The sequence below is a fragment of the Cibotium barometz genome, chromosome 44 (assembly GCF_041138505.1).
Source record: "Cibotium barometz isolate CiBa-2024 chromosome 44, ASM4113850v1, whole genome shotgun sequence".
Classification (NCBI taxonomy): Eukaryota; Viridiplantae; Streptophyta; class Polypodiopsida; order Cyatheales; family Cibotiaceae; genus Cibotium; species Cibotium barometz.
Window position 1 is genome coordinate 18,670,764 of NC_141089.1, and position 20,521 is coordinate 18,691,284.

Genomic DNA, 20,521 nt, shown 5'->3' on the forward strand with positions numbered 1-20,521 from the left:
AACGCCTGGTCTTATTGTTGGGTGTTGGACTCACACACTCACACACACAAACCTGCACATTAGGGTTAGGTGCAAGGTTGAGAAGCTCACACACAGAAATGAGAGAGAGAGAGAGAGCCAAAAGTGTGGTATCCACAAAATGCAAGTCAACCCTTGCATGTGTGCCACATCCATATAATATAGAACTACAAAATATTATATGTGTCCTTTCACACTTGATGTCCAAGGGGAAAAACCACATGGGAAAAAGTGCCCTTGGTTAAGCCCTGTTCACACATAGCACTACCATAAGTGAGCATATGCCTACAAATCACACACACAAACCTGCACATTAGGGTTAGGTGCAAGGTTGAGAAGCTCACACACAGAAATGAGAGAGAGAGAGAGAGCCAAAAGTGTGGTATCCACAAAATGCAAGTCAACCCTTGCATGTGTGCCACATCCATATAATATAGAACTACAAAATATTATATGTGTCCTTTCACACTTGATGTCCAAGGGGAAAAACCACATGGGAAAAGTGCCCTTGGTTAAGCCCTGTTCACACATAGCACTACCATAAGTGAGCATATGCCTACAAATCCCCCCTGTAGTGGAAGTGTAAACCTGTACAAGGTAGCAGATCACTCTCTGTATGAGAGTAAGTCCAAAGCTTTGCGAAAAGCTTCAAACTTTTCTCGAGGTAAAGCCTTTGTGAATAGATCTGCAACATTATCCTGTGTAGGGCAATAAGATAAACTGATCTCCCCTGCATGTAGCCTCTCTCTGACATAGTGATAATGAATCTCTATGTGCTTGGTACGTGCATGAAATACTGGATTTCGTGCCACGGCCATAGCACTCTGGCTATCAGTGAGAATGGTGGTGGGTGTCTGCTGACACTCACGAAGATCAGCCAATAGTCTCCTCAACCATACACAATCTACTGTAGCTGTAAAGACTGCCCTGTACTCAACCTCACAAGTAGATGTAGCAACAGTGGGTTGCTTTTTACTCAACCAAGATATGCATGAGCTGCCAAGAAAAAAACAATTCCCACTGGTAGATTGCCTGGTATCATAATCACCAGCCCAATCTGAATCACTGTATGCATAAAGCTGCAAGCTGCCCCCCCTGGGATAGAACAAACCAAGATCCAGGGTACCCTTAAGATATCGAAAAATGCATTTGATTGCTTGCCAATGCTTTGTGCCTGGGCTGTGCATGAATTTGCTCAACAAAGACACTCCAAAAGATATGTCTGGCCTCGTGTTACACAAGTAAATGAGGCATCCCACTGCCTGGCTATAAAGGCCGGCATCAAAAGGCTCTCCAATATCATGCATAGTAAGCCGTACACCTGGTTCTACCGGAGTAGAAATGGGCTTACATTCATCCATGTGAAACCTTTTTAGCAAACTTTTTATGTACTTAGTTTGCTGCATAACAATGCCATCATCTATATGCATAAACTGTATGCCGAGATAGTAGTGTAAAGGCCCCAAATCTGACATATCAAATTCAGCTTTCAAATCAGCTTTGAAATCTGAAATTTGTGCTTTGCTTGTACCTGTAATGAGCATGTCATCTACATACAAGATGACTATGAGAATATCGGCATCGGTTTTCTTCACATATAATGTGCTTTCAGTTGGACTATTCTCATAACCTTGGCTGGTTAGATGAGCATGTATCTTATCATACCAAGCTCTTGGAGCTTGTTTTAACCCATACAATGCTTTGTGCAACCTGCATACTTTATGTTCCTCACCAGGAACTACAAAACCAATGGGCTGATTTACATATACTTCCTCCTGTAAATCCCCATTTAAGAATGCAGTTTTGATATCCAATTGATGCACTTTCCATCCTTTATGGGCAGCCAATGCAATCACAGATCTTATTGTGGTCATTTTCGAAGTAGGAGCAAAAGTCTCTTCATAATCTATTCCCTTTTTCTGGGAGTAGCCTTTAGCCACAAGTCTTGCTTTGTACCTGTCAATAGTACCATTAGACTTTCTTTCGACTTTGTACACCCACTTTGTTCCAATTACATGCTTGCCTTTAGGCAATTCTACAAGATCCCATGTATTGTTCTTCATGATAGAAGAAATTTCAGCTTGCATAGCTTGCAACCAATGCTCATTCTCATGTGCTTCTTCATAAGAAGAAGGCTCTTCTGAATCAAAGAGACCACCCATTGCGAATGCAGACTCCCCACGATATACATTCAAAGCATGGCTGGAACTAGCCCTTGTTCTACCTGTGAGTGGAGCTGCAAGTTTGCTTTCTTGCAAAGTTTTCAGCAACCATCTTGGCACTGACTTGGCTGTGTCTATGGCTGTTTGCTCTTCCCTGACAAGATCTTCCACTTCTTTTACAGAAGGGGGCTGAATGGTTGGCTGGTCCACATGTTCTACATGTGGATTTTCTTGTGTAGGGGCTGGCTGATCTGAATCCCCCCTAATTGCAATGGGTAAAAGTCCATCAAACATGTCTTGTATGCCTGTATCATTGCTTTTATACAAGCTGACCATGGGCTGTTCTGAATTTTCAGCAAATACCACATCTCTACTCACAAAAATCCTTCGTGTAGTTGGATTATAAAGACGGTATCCTTTGCTTTCATTGCTGTAGCCCACAAAAATGCATCTAATTGCTTTGTCATCAAGCTTTGTTCGGAGTTGTTCTGGCACATGTGCATATGCCAAACACCCAAATGTACGCATATAATCCACTGTTGGCTTTCGGCTATACCAAGCCTCAAATGGTGTTATGGTTTTCAAAGCTTTTGTTGGACACCTGTTCAACACATGAGTTGCACACATTATAGCTTCCATCCAAAATTTGTGAGGCAACTTTTGTGCTTTCACCATGCATCTTGCCATCTCCATGAGAGATCTATTTTTCCTCTCAGCTACACCATTCTGTTGCGGTGTATAAGGCACAGTACATTGGTGTTTGATGCCCTTTTGAAGCATATAATCCTTGAATGCATTTGACATGTATTCTCCACCTCTATCTGAGCGGAGTGTTTGGACTTTACATGCACACATATTTTCAGCCATTGCTATTTCAGCTCTAACAGCTCCATCTTTGGGGAATGGTTTCCGTTGCATCTTTCCCAAAATACACCCCTCACATACATGTCTTGGTGGAGACTCAAGAGGCGGCATATTATCAACCATATGATGCTTCTGCAAAAGCATCAAACTCTGAAAATTTACATGCCCAAAACGAGCATGCCATAGCTCTGCATCATGCATAGCAGGAGTGTGGGCAGCCACTGTATTTACATCATAAGTGCGCTTGTCATAGCTGTCCAGCTTATACAAGCCTTTGTATCGTGTTCCAGAAGTGACTATTTCATAACCCTTTGATGGGTCTTTTACCAAACACTTCCCATCTTCAAATTCAACCTTTAAACCTTGGTCGTTTATGGCCGAGACGGAGAGCAGATTTTTCTTTATTCCTGGAACATACAATACATTTTTCATACATATATTGGCACCATTGGCTGCAATAAGTATGACATTACCAATTCCCTTTACTGGATATGTGGTATGATCTGCACATGATACAGTGCGGCCATTTGAAGCATAAACCAAGTGCTGACATACATCTTTGCATGAAGTGATGTGGCTCGAAGCACCACTATCAAAATACCATGATGCATTCTGTCTGTCAGATGCAATGCAAGACATATCAGTGTCTGAAGCACCTGGTGTGTCACTAGTGCATGTGACCAAAAAAGTGTACTCTTCCTGGATTACATTAGCTGATTGCGGTGCTTTGTCATCCGAAGAGTCTGCTACTGCATTGCCTGCTTCTTTCTTTTTCTCTTTTGCAATCCGCTTCCTACATTCACTGATGTAGTGTCCAGGCTTATGGCAGTAGTGACATTTGCCCTTCTTTTTGGGCTTGTTTGCATCCCCTTTGTCAGACTTTTCACCACTAGAAGAGGGCTGTCCATGACCAGCCTTGCTAGACTGTTGTCCCCCATGCTTAAAGCTCTTTGCTTTACCCTTATCCTTGGCTGTAAATGCCTTTTCTCCACCACGGTTGCTCGATATGTTTGCTCTTGTTTGCTCTTCCTGCAAGAGTAAACCCACGAGCTCTTCAAAAGTAGTACAATGGCTGGTACAGCAGGTAAAAAGGCTGGTACAACAAGTACAATGACTAGAAATCATAATAAATGATTAAATACCCTTGCCTTCAGTATTTCTTCGCGATGGAAGCCTCCAAAACAGTCCCCAACAGCCGGTATTCTTCATGGGCAGCCTTCAAGTGAGAGAGAAAGAGTGTAGCCATCATTAGGGAAGCCTTCAACGGTGTGCTCAATTCCAGGTATAACGACGCCAACAGAATTTCCATTGGAGTCGGGCCAAAAATAGCAACTCTCCTAAATTATAGGAGTGTGGTCCTTTGTATTCTAGGATAATCCCCCATTCCCAAAGCTTGTACTTTCCAAATATTCAGACATCCTGGAGTCCACCAGACCCCTTTCATACTGGGAAAGGTCCAGGTTGGTGACACATGATACCTCTATGACCAGCATAAGGTGGAGCATGACATTCCTCCATAACCTTTGGACGCATATCCTTCACCACACATAAGCAGTTATCCTTCATAAGATAACCTTCTTTGATCACATAAGAGGCATGTGAGTGACTAGCCATCAAATCAGTCCATATATGACAAAAATCAACATCCAATTGATACAAATCTCGCATGGCAGATAAGTCCCCATGAGAGGCCACTGAAACTGCAGCCACATAAGGCCTCCTGGACAATGCATCTGCCACTACATTCAGCTTTCTCGGAGTATGTACAATTTGAAAATGAAACATGGAAAGAAAGTTTGGCATTCTCATCTACTTCTCCGAAAGCTTTGTTTGAGATGGAAAATATCTCAAGCTTTGATGATCTGTCTTGACTACAAATTTAGTCCCAAGAAGATAATGTTTCCATATCTTTAAGGCATGAATTACAGCCAAGAGCTCTTTTTCATACATGTCCATATGAAGCTCGGCATCATGCAATCGACGGCTCTCATATGCAACTGTGTGACCTTCTTGATTCACTGTGAATGGCTTTTGCAAGTCGGGAATAATCAAGACGGATCCACATATGATAGCATTCTTGAGTTGCAAAAAGGTATCTTGCTCCTTTGAGGTCCATTTAAAAGAGGCTTTCTTCTTCGTGAGATCATGTAAAGGCGTGGCAATCATAGCAAAATACCTTATTAAGCGATTGTAATATGAACATAACCCCAGAAAGCTACGTACCTTGTTGGGGTTAAAGGTCCCTGTGTCGTCCGGGCGGTCTCCCGTGTCCGGGCGCCCACATGTGTACACACTTATTCATTTACATATAGTGAATAAGGGGAGGGCTCACAGTACTACTACTTTGGTACTCCCCACTACATCGTGTCTCTCTCTCTCCCCCTCTCTCTTGTGTGTGTGCTCCGCCCCGGTCCCCTTCAACTGGTATCAAAGCCCGGTGTGCCGCATGCGCGCGTGTGCGCTTGCGGGTGTGCGGAGTCGTCTTCATCGCAAAGAAGAAGCTCGGCTATGGAGCCTTGAGCTTGGCACGAGCAGAGGAGATTGCTTGGAGCTTTCTGGTGCTCAGCAAGGAGGAGAGAACTACTGATTTGCAGATCTGGTAAAACCACTGAATACCCAAAATTATGTTTGCTCCTACAAGAGGGGCAACCATAAAGTCACGCACAAACTTTATGCCGCCCGGAATCACTAACTTAGCACCTAGAGCTTCATACTTAACGCTCGTTGTCATGCTTGTGCTAAAACCCTCAACCTGTTTGTCCACCGAAGTCAGCTCAAAACGGGCACGCCTAGCGGTCTGTTCCATGACCACATCCTTTGTGCTGCTGCTGTCAAACAAGACGACGACTCTCTGGCCACCTATGTAGCCAAAGGACTTGAGCAATTCTTTGCGCTCATACTCCTGGTCATGGGCGCCCTTCTGCTTATCTTCGAGCTCCCGGCTAATAATTGCTCCAACTGAAGTACCGGGGCTTGAAGAACTAGGGGTAGCCGCTGGGGACTATGTGGGAGCTGAGCTCACCACGGAAGCTGTGGAGGCGGCGGCGGCGGGCTTTGGAGGCTTCTTCGGACAATCCCGAGAAGTATGTCCGTTTGTATGACAAAAGAAACATCTGTCAAAATATGCAGCGGAAATGATAACCAAACTTGGGTCCACAAGAGCAAGTAGAGTGGAGAAAATAGACAGCACAAGAAACACTGAGAGATAGGCGTGTAAACTCTTCTCTATACACAAGATCCCGTACAAAACTGAATGAGAAAATGGTGAGGAACATGGGGCCTATTTATATGCCCCATGGATGCAGTCGGCCAGCGCCTGAGGGCTCTCCACGATTGCATAAAGCAAGTCGGCTAGTAGAAAATATCTCCAGGACTGTACAAAACAGGTCGGCCAGCATCAAAACCTTCACGACTGCATCATAGGTAGTCGGCCAGCCACCAGGAGCACATGAGGTGCAGTCGGCTAGCACCAGGGGCTCCTGTCAACAAGTGGCATCCATCCGCACCATGGAAAAATGGGGAAAATTGGGAAAAAAATACGGGGAGTGAGGAAAAATGATAAAACACCTATACAGGGTGGGCACACCCACAATAGAAGCCCTGGTTTCTGATTAAGACAGGAGATGACTTCTAACACCCCCTCTCAGCTCCTGGCTGTGCAATCAACCCATGGGAGCTGGAGTGCTGCCTGAGCGTAGCCTGAGGTAGAGACTTCGTGAAGAGGTCTGCCGCATTGTCCTTCGTCGAACAATAAAGGAGCAAGATGTCACCAGCCAAGATCTTCTCACGTACAAAGTGATACTGTATCTCTATGTGCTTGGTCCGGGCATGGAAGACCGGGTTCCGAGCAATAGCTATACAACTCTGGTTATCGCACTGGATGACTGTGGGCTCCTTCTGTGGAAACCAATCTCGCCTAGCAACCTCCGCAACCACACAACCTCGCAAGCAGCACCACAAGCAGCCCGGTACTCTGCCTCTGTCGAAGAGAGGGCAATAGTTGGCTGCCTCTTGCTGCTCCAAGAAACTGCTCCTGAGCCGAGGGTAAAACTGTATCCTGAAGTAGATCTCCTCGTGTCTGGATCTCCTCCCCAATCTGAGTCACTCCAACCTTGGAGTCCGACTCCATCCCCTCCTGTGTAAAAGAGTCCTAGATCCTTCGTACTCTGCAGATACCGCAAGATCCGCAATCCTGCGCCGCAATGAGACTTCAATGGCGTCTGCATAAAAGAGCTCAACAGCCCCACGGAGAAGCTCAAGTCCAATCTGGTGTTCAGCAACCAGATCAATGAACCAACCAACTTCCGGTACTGCGAGGCATCAACTGGCTCACAAGGATCAGTAACGGTTAACTTTGTGTTTGGGTCCATCAGCGAAGTAATAGGCTTGCAGTTCTCCATCCCAAAGGCCTCAAGCAACTCATGAACATACCGCTGCTGAGAGACAAAAAACCCCCTCTGGGTCTGCCAGATCTCCAATCCCAAAAAGAAGTGGAGTAAGCCTAAGTTGGTCATCTCAAACTCCTTTGACAAGGCAGCCTTCGTCACACCAATGTGCTCCACATGACCGCCGGTGAGAATGAGATCATCCACATAAAGGATGATTATCGTAACCATGCCACGTTCCCGAAAGAGATACAGGTTAGGATCTGCAACCGATCTCTGAAATCCAGTCCGAATAAAGAAAGAATCAATCTTCTGATTCCAAGCCCTGGGAGCCTGCTTATGACCATACAAGGTCTTACGTAACCTGTAAACCATCCCTTCTGATCCTGGAACAACAAAGCCTGGAGGCTGCTCAACATACACCTCCTCCTGCAGGTCACCATTAAGGAACGCAGATTTTACATCCATTTGATACACGGGCCACCTCTGAGAAGAAGCAAGGGCAAGAACAGTCCGAATCGTGGACATCCGTGCTGTCGGTGCAAAGGTATCCTCGTAGTCGATGCCTGGTCTCGCTGAGCATAACCTTTAGCCACAAGTCTGGCTTTGTGTTTGTCCACCGACCCATCAGACGCATATTTGGTCTTAAAGACCCATTTGACACCAATGACTGACCGTTTCGACGGCCTCGGTACCAACTCCCATGTGTTGTTCTTCTCGATTGCATCAAGTTCCACTTGCATGGCTTTCCTCCAAGTATCCTATGAAAGGGCTTCCTTGATGGAAGTGGGCTCTTTGTCCCACATAATACGAGACATCAGAGCATAGTTCACCTGAAGAAGCTCCGTTGTATTGCTTTTATCTCGGACTCTGTGTGATCTTCGAGGGCCGTCCTCTGTGGTCCACTCGGAGGGTAACTCCGTGACACCCGACTCCCGAAGAGTGTCCAACAACCACCTAGGTACTCGAACAGATCATGGAGCCTCTTGTGGTTGCGGGGGCTCTACTCCAGCTGCGGGCTCAACCTCCTGTACTGACTGAGGTTGATCAACTGGAATAATGGTCTGGGAATCATCGTCAGACTCCTTGGATCTCCAAGAAGTGGCGGCTCCTCGACAGTGGATACTGGAACATGCTCGTCGAAGACCACATCCCGGCTGACAACAATCTCGTTCCTGTCTGGATCATACAATCTGTATCCCTTGGAAAGAGAATTATACTCCACAAATACAAGCTTGCGGGACTTGGAGTCAAGCTTCCCCCTCTGCTTCTTCGGAATATGTGCATACGCATCACTCCCAAAAACACGGAAGTGCGAGACATCAGGTTTCCTGCCAAAGTATGCCTCAAATGGAGTCATACGAGGTACTGAAGTCGTCGGAGATCGGTTGAGGGTATGGTTAGCCGTTGCCACAGCCTCTCCCCAAAGTGGACGAGGAAGATCACGATGCTCCAGCATGGTCCTCGCCATCTCCACCACAGTCTCGTTCTTGGGCTCTACAACTCCATTCTCCGAAGGCGATCCTGTATTGGCCAGTTCCCTCTTGATGCCATGATCTGCACAAAATCTGAGAAATACAGCCGAGGAGAATTCACCTCCTTTGTCAGCCTTGAGAGTCTTTACCTGAAATCCAGACTCTTTCTCTGCCATCACGTGCCAATCCTTGAACCGTGCAAAAGCTTGGTCCTTCTGGGAAAGAAAGTAGACCCACGTGAATGTGGTACAATCATCAAGGAGCAGCATAAAGTAGAGAGATCCTCCCAAAGATGGTGTCTGCTGAGGTCCACACAAGTCAGTGTGAATCAACTCCAATGGTTTCGAAGCCCACCTAGAAGCCTGCTTCGGAAAGGATTCCCTGTGCTGCTTACCACGTAAGCAAGAACTGCAACGCCCTTGCCTACTGCTAACATCTGGCAAGCCAACCACCATCTGGTCTCGGAAAGCTCGCCGAAGTGCATCCACATTTAAGTGGCCAAAACGAAAGTGCCACAAATCTCCGACCTGAGAACACTGTCAATGAGGAGAGTGCAGAGAGCTTGTAGATACCATTCTCCACATCGCCTTCCCAAACAACCTGGCCAGTCTCACGGTCCCGTAGAGCAACTGAATGCTCCTCAAATTCCACCCGAAAGCCAGTCTTGCATACTTCATGCACTGACAGAAGATGAAAACCCAGAGCAGGGACATAAAGAACACAGGAAGCATGCTTGCCTCCCTTGCTATCGGGAATAATCTCCATCTGGCCCTCACTATGTATCGGAATAGTGGAGTTGTCGCCCCAATAAAGATGCTACCTGACTGCCGTTTCAGATCCAAAAAGAAGTCACGGGACGGAGTCATATGCCTGGAAGCACCACTGTTAAGAATCCATTCCCGGGTATCCTTCGCGGTGAAGCCAACTGCCTCCTCGCTTGAAGATGATGAAGCATTGGAGTCCATCATCTCTAAGTGCACAAATGCAGGCTTCTTTGCAGCTGAGGCTGAGGAATCAACACTCTTCCCAGTCCGCTTAGGACACTTCCTCCAATAGTGGCCTTTCTCGCCACAATCATTGCAGGATCTTTCGGCCTTCAGCTTCTCTCGTTCTGAGTCAGGCTTCTTCTCAGAAGACTTCTCCGGTGAAGCCTTCCCTTTGCCCTTGTTGTTATTCCGGCCTTTCGACCGTTGGCCAGTTAAGGCCTCCGAACCGCCGCTATGAGGAGGGTTCGTGAAACGTTCCTCCTGGTCCAAGACCATTGGCACAAGCTCCTCCTAGGTAATGGTGCTGAGCTTGCCACTCGTAATCAATGAGGAGTAGAAAGCAGAATACTGAGCAGGCAAGTGGGATAGCAAAGTGATGGCCATGTCTTCAGATGATATCTCCTTCCCAGCTTGGAGGACTTCCTGCTGAATGGCCTGCAGCTTGTTAATGTGTTCCCGCATCGTCGAGGACTTTGCAAGGTTCATAACCCGCATTTGCACTTCCAAGGAGATCCTCTTCATGGGTGATACCCTGTTATAAAGAGAAGCCAAGTGCTGCCATATGCCTCTGGCCAGCATCGTGCTTTACATGATTGATCACTTGTGGTGTGCAGTTGAGGAAAATAAATGACCGGACCTTGGCGTTGACACGATCCCATATCTGTGCCTATGCCTCCCGGTCCTTCTTCATCGACAGTACCTCCCCTTCCTCTGCTTCCGGCCGTGGAACCCCGATGACGATGAAATCAACAAGGTCATATGACTCCAGTACAGACTCCATCATAACCTTCCAGATGCCGTAATTGTTCCTGTCTAACTGACGGTCCACAGGGAAGGTGGCGCGAGTCGGGATCTTCACGTGCTTCTCAGCCATCTCTAACAAATCTGCCATCGCGGGGATCAGGGTTAGTTCCGTACGTCGCACGACTGAAATCGTACGTACCTGCCGTACGGTGCGGTACCGTACGGATTCGTACGATACCGCACGTTTTTTTTGGGGGGGTTTGGTGTGGTGGTGTTGTTGTTGTTGTTGTTGCGTGGAGCGATTTCAGTCTTCTAGAGAGCCATTCATCGCCCTTTGCAGCCTATAGGAAGCTGTTTGTCAGGAGCGTGTGCACTTGCCATTGCCATATTAGGTAAGCGATCATATTGCCTGATGAGGAGGAGGAGGCAATCTTCATGGAGCTCTATAGTGAGCTTCCATTGCCCCCTCATGATGATACCCCACTGCCTAGAGAGCCCTTGTTTGATGATGATGGCAACCTACTTAGCGAGAATGATCCCCAGAGTGTCTCGTCCACCTTCGAAGAGTCCTCTTCAGAGAACTCTCTTGATGGACACTCTAGTAGTGATCATGTTGATGATCATGTAGATGTTGGTGATGAGGTAGACTTTTGATATGTTATAGCTATCTAGGCATTGGGCATCTATCTCCTTCTAGTCCATCGATGATGTATTGTAGTATGTAGTATACTGTATCATGTATGTACGCATGTTGGCGGTCGCCCATGCCATGAGTTTTTGGCCTATCCTTTTGTAGCAATTTTGTACTCTAATGGCATGATGACATTATGTTCATGGTTCTACTATTTTGTAACTTCTTGTCTACAATTTTTAAGTTTAGGAAGTATTTTTTTTAAAAAAACGTACTAATATCGTACCGTATCTCAAAAATTTTAAGGTACCAATTAGTACCGTATTTTATCGTACCGTACCGTATCGTACCTTTCGTACTAACTAACCATGGCGGGGATTAAATTGAAAAAGGGTCGGTGGGTGGGTGGGAAAAAGAAAACTCTAAACCTGCAAGTGGCTGTCCAGCACCTTAGCCCGCCTTACTCTTGCAATTTCTCTTCCCGAACAGTCCAAAACAGTCCACCAATCAGCAACTTACCTATCCCCCACTTGCTCAGAAAACTCCCAAGATCTATCAAGAGCCTAGGGCTCTGATACCATGTCAAAATACGCAGCGGAAATGATAACCAAACTTGGGTCCACAAGAGCAAGTAGAGTGCAGAAAATAGACAGCACAAGAAACACTGAGAGATAGGCGTGTAAACTCTTCTCTATACACAAGATCCCGTACAAAACTGAATGAGAAAATGGTGAGGAACATGGGGCCTAGTCGGCCAGCGCTTGAGGGCTCTCCACGATTGCATAAAGCAAGTCGGCTAGCAAAAAATATCTCCACGACTGTACAAAACAGGTCGGCCAGCATCAAAACCTCCACGATTGCATCATAGGCAGTCGGCCAGCCACCAGGAGCACATGAGGTGCAGTCGGCTAGCACCAGGGGATCCTGTCAACATGTGGCATCCATCGGCACCATGCAAAAATGGGAAAAATTGGGGAAAAAATACGGGGAGTGAGGAAAATGATAAAACACCTATACAGGGCGGGCACACCCACAACAGAAGCCCTGGTGTCTGATTAAGACAGGAGATGATTTCTAACAACATCTCCCCTTCTCCTTGTGCTGAGGAAGCTCCTTAGCACTCAACTTGCCACCTGTCTTGCTTGCCTCCGCTTTCTGGTATGGAGTAAGCTTTGACGCATTGTTCGAGTTCTTGGAGCCAAAGGCTTCCGGGCTCTGTCCTGGGGAAGACCCCGTCTGGTTACGGCTTTTGCCCCCCGAGGCGGTAGCCCTGGGAGAAGCCGGCTGGGAAGTCTTGGGCTTGCCACCATTATGTTTCATTTCTGCACTTTGCGCAAGCGAGAGTGCGTCCTCAAAGGTGGCTGGCCTAAACATACGCACCTCCCATTGGATTTGCGTGTCCAGGCCATACAAAAACTGTCCTTTCTTGTCCGTATCAGATAAGCCTAATTGCAGACATAAAGTCGAAATTCTATTGGCAAACTGAAGGACTGGTTGCGCGTTCTAACGCGCTCCCTTGAACTCGTCTTTGAGTCGCTCAAGGTAGTGGGGCGGTAGAAACCGCTGCTTAAGGTCGCGGACAAACTCGTCCCACACATAAGCTGCCATACCTGCTCTGGTGTGGGCATGAGCCCACTGAGTCCACCAAGGAATGGCCTCACCTTCCAAGTACCAATTGGCTAAGATCACTCTGTCAGTATCTGTTTTCCTAACTGCGGCAAAGTAAGCTTCAAATTGATGTAACCATGAATAAAGAGTTGTGGGATCGAGTTTACCATTATACTTACTAAAGTTCATTTTCTCGGGAAAATGATTCGAGGGTGCCGTCGGTGTCAATCTGGTGTCCAAAGCTCTGAGGTAACGCTCGTGTTCCACGCGTGGCATGGCTTCGTCTTCTCGTTGTCGGATCTCCAATGCACGCATCTGCAACTCAAGCGAAGAGCTTGGCTGTGGCTGTGACCCCGCGAGAGGGTCCCTGTGTTGAGGATCTGGTATCTGGGATACGGAAGGAGAGGGAGGAGGAGATGGAAAACGCGACGCTGGAGAGCGGGTACGCTCCTCCAGAGCCAAGATCTGCGCCTTTTGCTCATCCAACTTGGCTGTCTGTTCTGCGATTGCTCGCATCATCTGCTCGAACATGTCTGTGACACTCAAGCCTGGTGCCCTAGCTGGGCTGCCTGGTGCACTCTGTCCCATGGTTCTTGGTCTCTCTCGTCATCGAAGCTCGCCATAGCAGGAAAATGCAATTCCTTTCTGGAACGCAATCTGACCATCCACTATCTGTGTGGGAGACGTCCGGAGGCTTCCGGAGGCTAAAAACCAACTGTCCTTCGAGGGACAAGAGTCACTCCGAAAGGGGTAGTCCACCGGCGTCTAAAAACCAACCACACGAGCGAGAAAAAATTTTGGTTTCTTTGCCGAGTCTTTGTACTTGAAGTAGGCTTTGATACCACTGTAATATGTGAAAGCTTCGGAGAAGAATCGGTAACTTCAATACTCAGAATTCAGCACTCTTTTCGCGACGGAAATTAACGCACAAACTGAAAGGAGATGTGCAGAAAATAGAGAGAGAGAGGGAGAGATGGAGAGGACACAGTATTGGGTCCAAATCACCCTCTGTAGGGCCCCTACCACGGATGGTGTATTTGCTTTATTAGAATGATGAGAAATCTGAAAGAAAATACAGCAATCTTGGACCTTCTTGCCCTTGACCTGAATCCTTCACCCCTTTGCTTAGCACCCTCTTGGCTTTGTCTAGCCTCTTATGCTTGAGCTCTTGGTGGAGAATGAGATGAATGAATGGGATTGTGGGCATCTCCTTTTATACTACCCAATCATGAGCAGTCGGCTAGTACTACAGCAGTCGGCCAGCCCATAAATGTCCCACGACTGAGAAAATACAGCAATAAATACCATTAAATACAGCAATAAATACCAATGCACGCATCCCTTTGTTGCTTGGCTGGGCACTTAAACGCATGGGAAATAGGGCTGGGCACTTCGGCGCCTCCTGCCTAGGAGGCTGGGCACTGAATGCCCCCCGTTTTGGAGGCTGGGCAGCCTGTATGGGCTGCCCCATACTTGCCTTAAACCTCTCCAAGAGCTGGACAAGCAGTCCGCTAGGGATGCCCCTCGGGGTGTCCTACAGCCCCCCCATGGCCTACCCATGGGTGGTGGGTATAGCCAGGGCCTTCGTGGCCCTCATGGGGGTGGTTTTACACCATCCCCATGCCCACACTACGACTTGGGGTAGCCCTATGGGCTGGCCCCTTGTCCTAAACACTAACTACTCATTGATCTGGCATCCGGTACCATACCAGATACACAGAGTCACTGACATCATTCCAGAGGGCGACTCACAACGCGGACTGGCACTGTTTCATGTGCAGGACAGTGCACACCTGACCTCGGACAATTGAGATGGATCCCTGGCTGACTCGTCCCGGACTGGGCTCATATGGGACCAGTTCACCATCCTAGGTCCTACACCTTCTGTACAGAAATGTCTACGTGGCATCCAAGTGCGGGATGCACGTGACATGTCTCCACTTGGCAAAATACACATGGGTGCTCCATTTTGGAACGTGGATCAGTGAAATGATCTTCTCAACGAGGGAGGCTGAGTCAAATTCAATTTGGATGTGTACCTATTGCACAGGAAGATGGCGATTATGCATGTGTGCTAGTTGATAAGGGCAGCTTGCAAAAGGTGTCGACTCTCGCCATGGTTGGGTGTGCTGAGGAACTTGCAAATCAAGGTTGTTGTAACATGGGTGCTTGCGGAAGCGTGTTTATGAATTGATTGATTGTTGCGATTAGTGCCTAATCAAAGACTTAAACCCATGTTCAAACTGCTTTTCTTCATGTTCAATTCACAATAGAGAGATGACCTTATCTGCCATGTATTACTAACATGAAATATATACAATGCTGAATAGAGATACTCAATGGGAGCACTGCTCCTGAGCTCTCAATGACTCAATGATGACCAATTGATCAAAGACTCATATTTACAGTGTCTAATGTTGGTGAGTTGGCTACCAACTCTACCAACCCTAATAATAATGTCCAACTAAGTGTGTTCACACAATAACCCAATAACTTTGTCCACACTAGGCTGTTCATTTGGCACCTAGATAATATTACAATGATCTGGCACAATAGCCCTTACAAACACATGAATCCGGCCATGTACTCTTACCTTTGGGGTGGCCAATGGATAGAAGCATGTCCACGTGACACTTGCCACGTCACACTCAGAAGAGTGTGCACGTGACAGTTGTGGCCTCCAAGGAGGCCATTCAGGATGTTGGAGGTCCACTTCTGAATAAAGGCAGTTGAGGGCGGCTTGAGTTGTGGTGGTTGGAACGGCTGCTAGGAGGGTTTGTGTAGGGGAGGAAGGCAGGGGGTGTTGGCACGAAGGGGAGAGGGCATTCAGATGCGTCAGGGCCCTGGGGGGGGGGCGGGAAGGAAGGGGGGTGGTGTTGTCGAGGTCACAGGATGCTCTAGCTCTATCAAACCACTTGACAAAGAATTGTTTTATTTCTTGTTTTTCCCCATGCTCATTTTTCATATATACTTTATAAAGTTGAAGACCCGCCATTTCAATTTCCATTTTCTTTCCCTCTTGTCACATGCATCACCCATGTGAATGCCACGTGGACATGTTTCGTACTTGCAGCTGCCTTCTAGGCAAAGTAGGTGGCAAAGTATGGCGTGTTTGGGGCTGTTTTGGCAGCCCAATAGGCGTCTTGAACATGGACCAATTATTGGGACACAAAGTTGGGCACAATATGAACACCAGAAAAGGTTTTTTTGATGACTTGTTGGGGTCATAATTGCCCTAGCTGATCTGAATACATCAGTAGATAGATATATGTGGAGATCCAAGATTATCATTGTAAGTATGGCTTGCTTTGGAAATATATAGTAGATTAGGTCTCTCTCTCGTTCTGTATTGTGTCTTTCTAATTTGATTAGCGTTAATCTCTCCTGTGTTTAGTGTTAATCTATATTTAAGTCTTTCTGCTGTGTCACTGATGTGACACTACTCCATGTGGCTGCATGTTTTCATCAATTCCCTTTACTGATTTCCCATCACATCCAAAACTTCTTATACAAAAGGACTCTATGGTTCATAATGCGTACTGATTTCAACAACCCATTTGTGAAATAGGGTCCTTAAGGCTGATCATCTTACCGTTTTGTCATCACAGGTTAACAACTCATTTGGCGTTAAGCTCGGTAATGATGTTCTGAACGAGCCATTTGTGGAAAAGGATCGTCGTATCGGTGTTTTCTCGTCACATGCTGACAACTCACTTGTGGGCATTGGCTTTGTCCTTGGGAAAATTGTAGCCAGAGCGAGTGGAAAAGGGCCTCCTTTGTCAACGTACTCCGCCGCTGCAGAGGGTAATGTATCGTCAGTATGGCAAACTCTGCTTCATAATCAACTCTCCTTTGAGCCAAAGGCCCAGACCCCCCTCAGTGAGTGGCTTACTTATGTGGAGTTGTTAGCACCCACAAGCAGAGATAAGGTATCAAAATTTGCAGTAAAAATTGTTCAAACATTGGACTCTAAACAAGATGCACAGTTGGAGAAATTTAAAATGAAACTCACTGTCCCGGATGCTGTCCATGTATTGACCACTTTGAAGTCCCCGTCATCTGCTTATGCTTTCTATAAGTGGCTTAGGAAGCAGTCCTACTACATTCCCAATAAGTCTATATATGGGGCAGTTTTGGAACGCCTTATCACATGTATGCAATCGTCGGTGGACATATGGGATGAGCTGCATGTTGTCATGGAAGACATGTTGAGGAAGAAGATGGCTTTGGATGATAGCCAGTTTCAGAGATTGTTGGTGTCTGGTCGTGAAAGTGGCTCAAAGCAGCCTTACAGTGCTACAAGAATGCAGTGGTATGTGGATTGGTTCATGAAAATGAGAAAAGTAGGGTTTTCACCATGTTCTTCTACTTATGAGAAACTGATGAAGATGTGTAATAAGCTTGGAATGTACGGCAGTACCCTTTCTCTCTTCAAGGAGATACCCATGAACACATATCTTTGGTCATTCAAATTGGCCCTTTCTGCATGTAGAGGTATGAACAACCTGGAGATTGCAGAGCAACTCTTGAAAGAAATGAAAATGCGGGACATCAAACCGGATGCTAAATGCTTCACTAACCTTCTCGGCTTGTACGCGGATCATGGGCATGCCGACAAAGCAGAAAAGCTATTTGAGGAGATGAGACAGGCAGGGGTCATGATCGATTTACCTGTTTACACCTCTGTTATACATGCATATGGGAGAGTAGGAAGGGTGGAACAAGCTCAACTTATCTTTCGAAGTATAAGGGGGAAACTCGACCCTGGCATCTATCGGGCAATGGTGGCATGCTATAGGGATGCGGGTTATCTCAATGAGTTGCTAGCCCTTATAAAAGAGGCAAAGGGAGACGGGATACAGGTGGGGCCTACCTGTTATGAGTCAGCTTTTCAAGCTTGTGTAGACAAGGGTCACTGGAGATTTGCCGTGGACATCATCAAAGACATGCGGGTGTGTGGAATGTCGCCCTCACCAAAGCTTTATTGTATGTTATTGCATGCCTATACAATGGTAAATGATTACAAAGCTTGTGAGAGTCTTTTCTTTGACATGATAAAGATGGACTTGCAGTCACCGGAAGCCTTTGAAATAATCATCAAAATGTATATGTCTATGGAAAGGTTTTCATGTGCTATGGGTGCCTTTAAGCTTATGAATGAGCGGCAGCATTGTTCACCAACTGCTGAAATTTATGAACAGATTATCCCCTTAATTATGAAGACGAGCCTTTCGGATGCAATGAAATTGTTTAACGATATGCGATTCGCTAATTATGTACCATCTTCGAGTCTCTATGCTTTGCTGCTATGGGAGCATGTTAAAGCTGGAGACTTGTTGCAAAGCAGAAAGCTTTATAATGACATGCTAAGGGCCGGTTTGCAACCTGATGAACACATTGCATTGTCTATGCAACATGGCGAAGAAGCCCTGGAAAATGCAGACAGGTGTGCTGATGGTCTCAAGTTGGCTTGCAATAGATGATCTGGAGGTGTCAGGAACAGGGTGTTGTTAACCATACAACTCAAAAGTACATGTGCAAATTGGAAGCCATTGGGGGACCACCTTCAGAAGGCATGTGACACTTAAATGTATACATAAGCTTTTACAGTTTCATATGTTCACTGTTCAATCTCTTGGAAAGCTTGCAAAAGTTCAAACTTTGCACCATGCCTGCATAGTTTCCCTATTCTCTTTTATTATGATCTCGCATTTGGAATTGCCGCTGTTCCCCAAACAAATAATGGCATGCTGTGAATTGTCAATTATCAACCATTTGTAGCAACATGTGGCATGCAAGCATAGAAGATGCTCTTTGAATCTCCTCCTATCTTATTTCCACAATCAAGTGTCAAGAGGGCTTTGAAATGAAAAAGAGCAAATTATTTTGAGAGGCATGTGCCTTTTGTAAATCTCCCTTTGAGGGCATTGGTTGATGTTCATAAGTGCCTATCATCAGACCTTGGGAGACATCTCTAAATATATTTCTGCATGATGGATTCTTGCACTGGCTTTGGTATCTACTGTGGGTCTAACAAGGTATGAAAATTTCTCAAAATGTGACAGCAATGACCTTGTGGTACAAATCCAACGCTCTTTTTGCTTGTTGGGGCATCTACCTTTGCTAAAAAAGAACTACCACAAAATCTATGTTATGTATGATGGAGGTAATGATTTGAAAGATTGTTAGTAGAGACATGGATAGGAATTTCATAGCAGTTTAAGCCTTGTCTGTTGGAGTTTAAGGTTTTACTCTTTGTTAATAGAATAGACTCTTATGAACTAAAGATGAGGCAAATCATGGGCTGTCCAATGAGTACACACATCAGTTTATGAAAGAAGGTACACCCTCCAATTGTTAAGGGCTAACATTGAAAAGTGATTAAGAATTAAGGTAAGTCTTGAGTAAGTCTTGGGATTGATCTCTTTGATTCATAATTGTATGCAAGTTTGTGTGTTAATTTATAGGATTTAGAATGGTTAGCTTTTTAGATTGATTCTAGAGATTAAGCCACATTTCTAGAAGTTGTCTCTCTCTCTCTCTCTCTCTCTCTCTCTCTCTCTCTCTCATACGCACACTCGCATACACATATACACGCGTGTGCATGTGTGTACACATGACATGTATGTTATGGCTCAGCTTAATTCTCCTTGAAACACATCCAAAAGAGATTACTTGGTAGTCACAACTGTCGAGGATCTTTTCAATGGCCGAGTTCGTAACCCTTGAGGTCTTCAAGCTCTAGAACTTCTTAAAGATGCAATTTCATTGCGTCTCCCGTGAGCGTTGTCACACCGTCGCGTTGCATTATGGGTACGCGTCTTTCCTCTCACATTAGGAAAAAAGGGAGCTCATTTTGGGGCCTTTTAGAAGAGAGAGAAAATAGGCTCTCAACCAATCAGGAGTGGGCCAACGTTACGTTGAAAATTCAACAAAAGAAGAAGAAAATAAGAAAAAGAAATAGCACTGTATGTTCGTAGAAGCGTGTCACATTAATAAGGTGATCCAATTTGAATCTTTAAAAAAATTATTTTTTTGTGCAAAATTTGGTGATTCTGACACCGCAGACGCGTTCGAAACGGCCCAAACCCCGAAAACGGCACTGGAAACGCTGGAATCGGACATCCGGAGGCCCGGAAACGGCCAAAAAAGGTCCCAAAAGTGAGATTTGCTGATAAACGCGATTTGGTACCTTCTTCCCCGGAGCTGAGAGGGGGTGTTAGAAGTCATCTCCTGTCTATACATATACACAAGGGATGGGAAGAAGGTACCAAATCGCGTTTATCAGCAAATCTCACTTTTGGGACCCTTTTTGGCCGTTTCCGGGCCTCCGGATGTCTGATTCCAGCGTTTCCAGTGCCGTTTTCGGGGTTTTGGGCCGTTTCGAACGCGACTACGGTGTCAGAATCACCAAATTCTGTACAGAAAAGTGTTGCTCTTATATGAACATTGAATGTAAAGCATGTGAAAGAATATATTTATTCCTTTTCACACTGACATTTCTCACGCAAGTATCCATATTTTCTTGCTTTTGTAGAGAGAGAAAAGAGAAAATAGTGAATTTCTTACAGGGCTCCAAAATGAGCTTCCATTTTTTCTAATGTCTCACTTTACTCACACACTCACTAGTATGCATTAAAGAGAGAGA

The 20,521-nt window shown here is 45.9% G+C and overlaps 1 protein-coding gene across 1 annotated transcript in view; it reads left to right on the plus strand.

The window, feature by feature from the left end:
- Positions 1–19,159, plus strand: part of LOC147613031 (uncharacterized) — a 39,207-nt gene extending 20,048 nt beyond the window's left edge. Inside the window, exon 2 of the mRNA XM_086782325.1 lies at positions 16,482–19,159. Coding sequence (XP_086638451.1) covers positions 16,482–18,356 — 1,875 coding nt within the window. The 3' untranslated portion in view covers positions 18,357–19,159. The remainder of the gene's footprint in view (positions 1–16,481) is intronic.
- Positions 19,160–20,521: the final 1,362 nt, after the last annotated feature.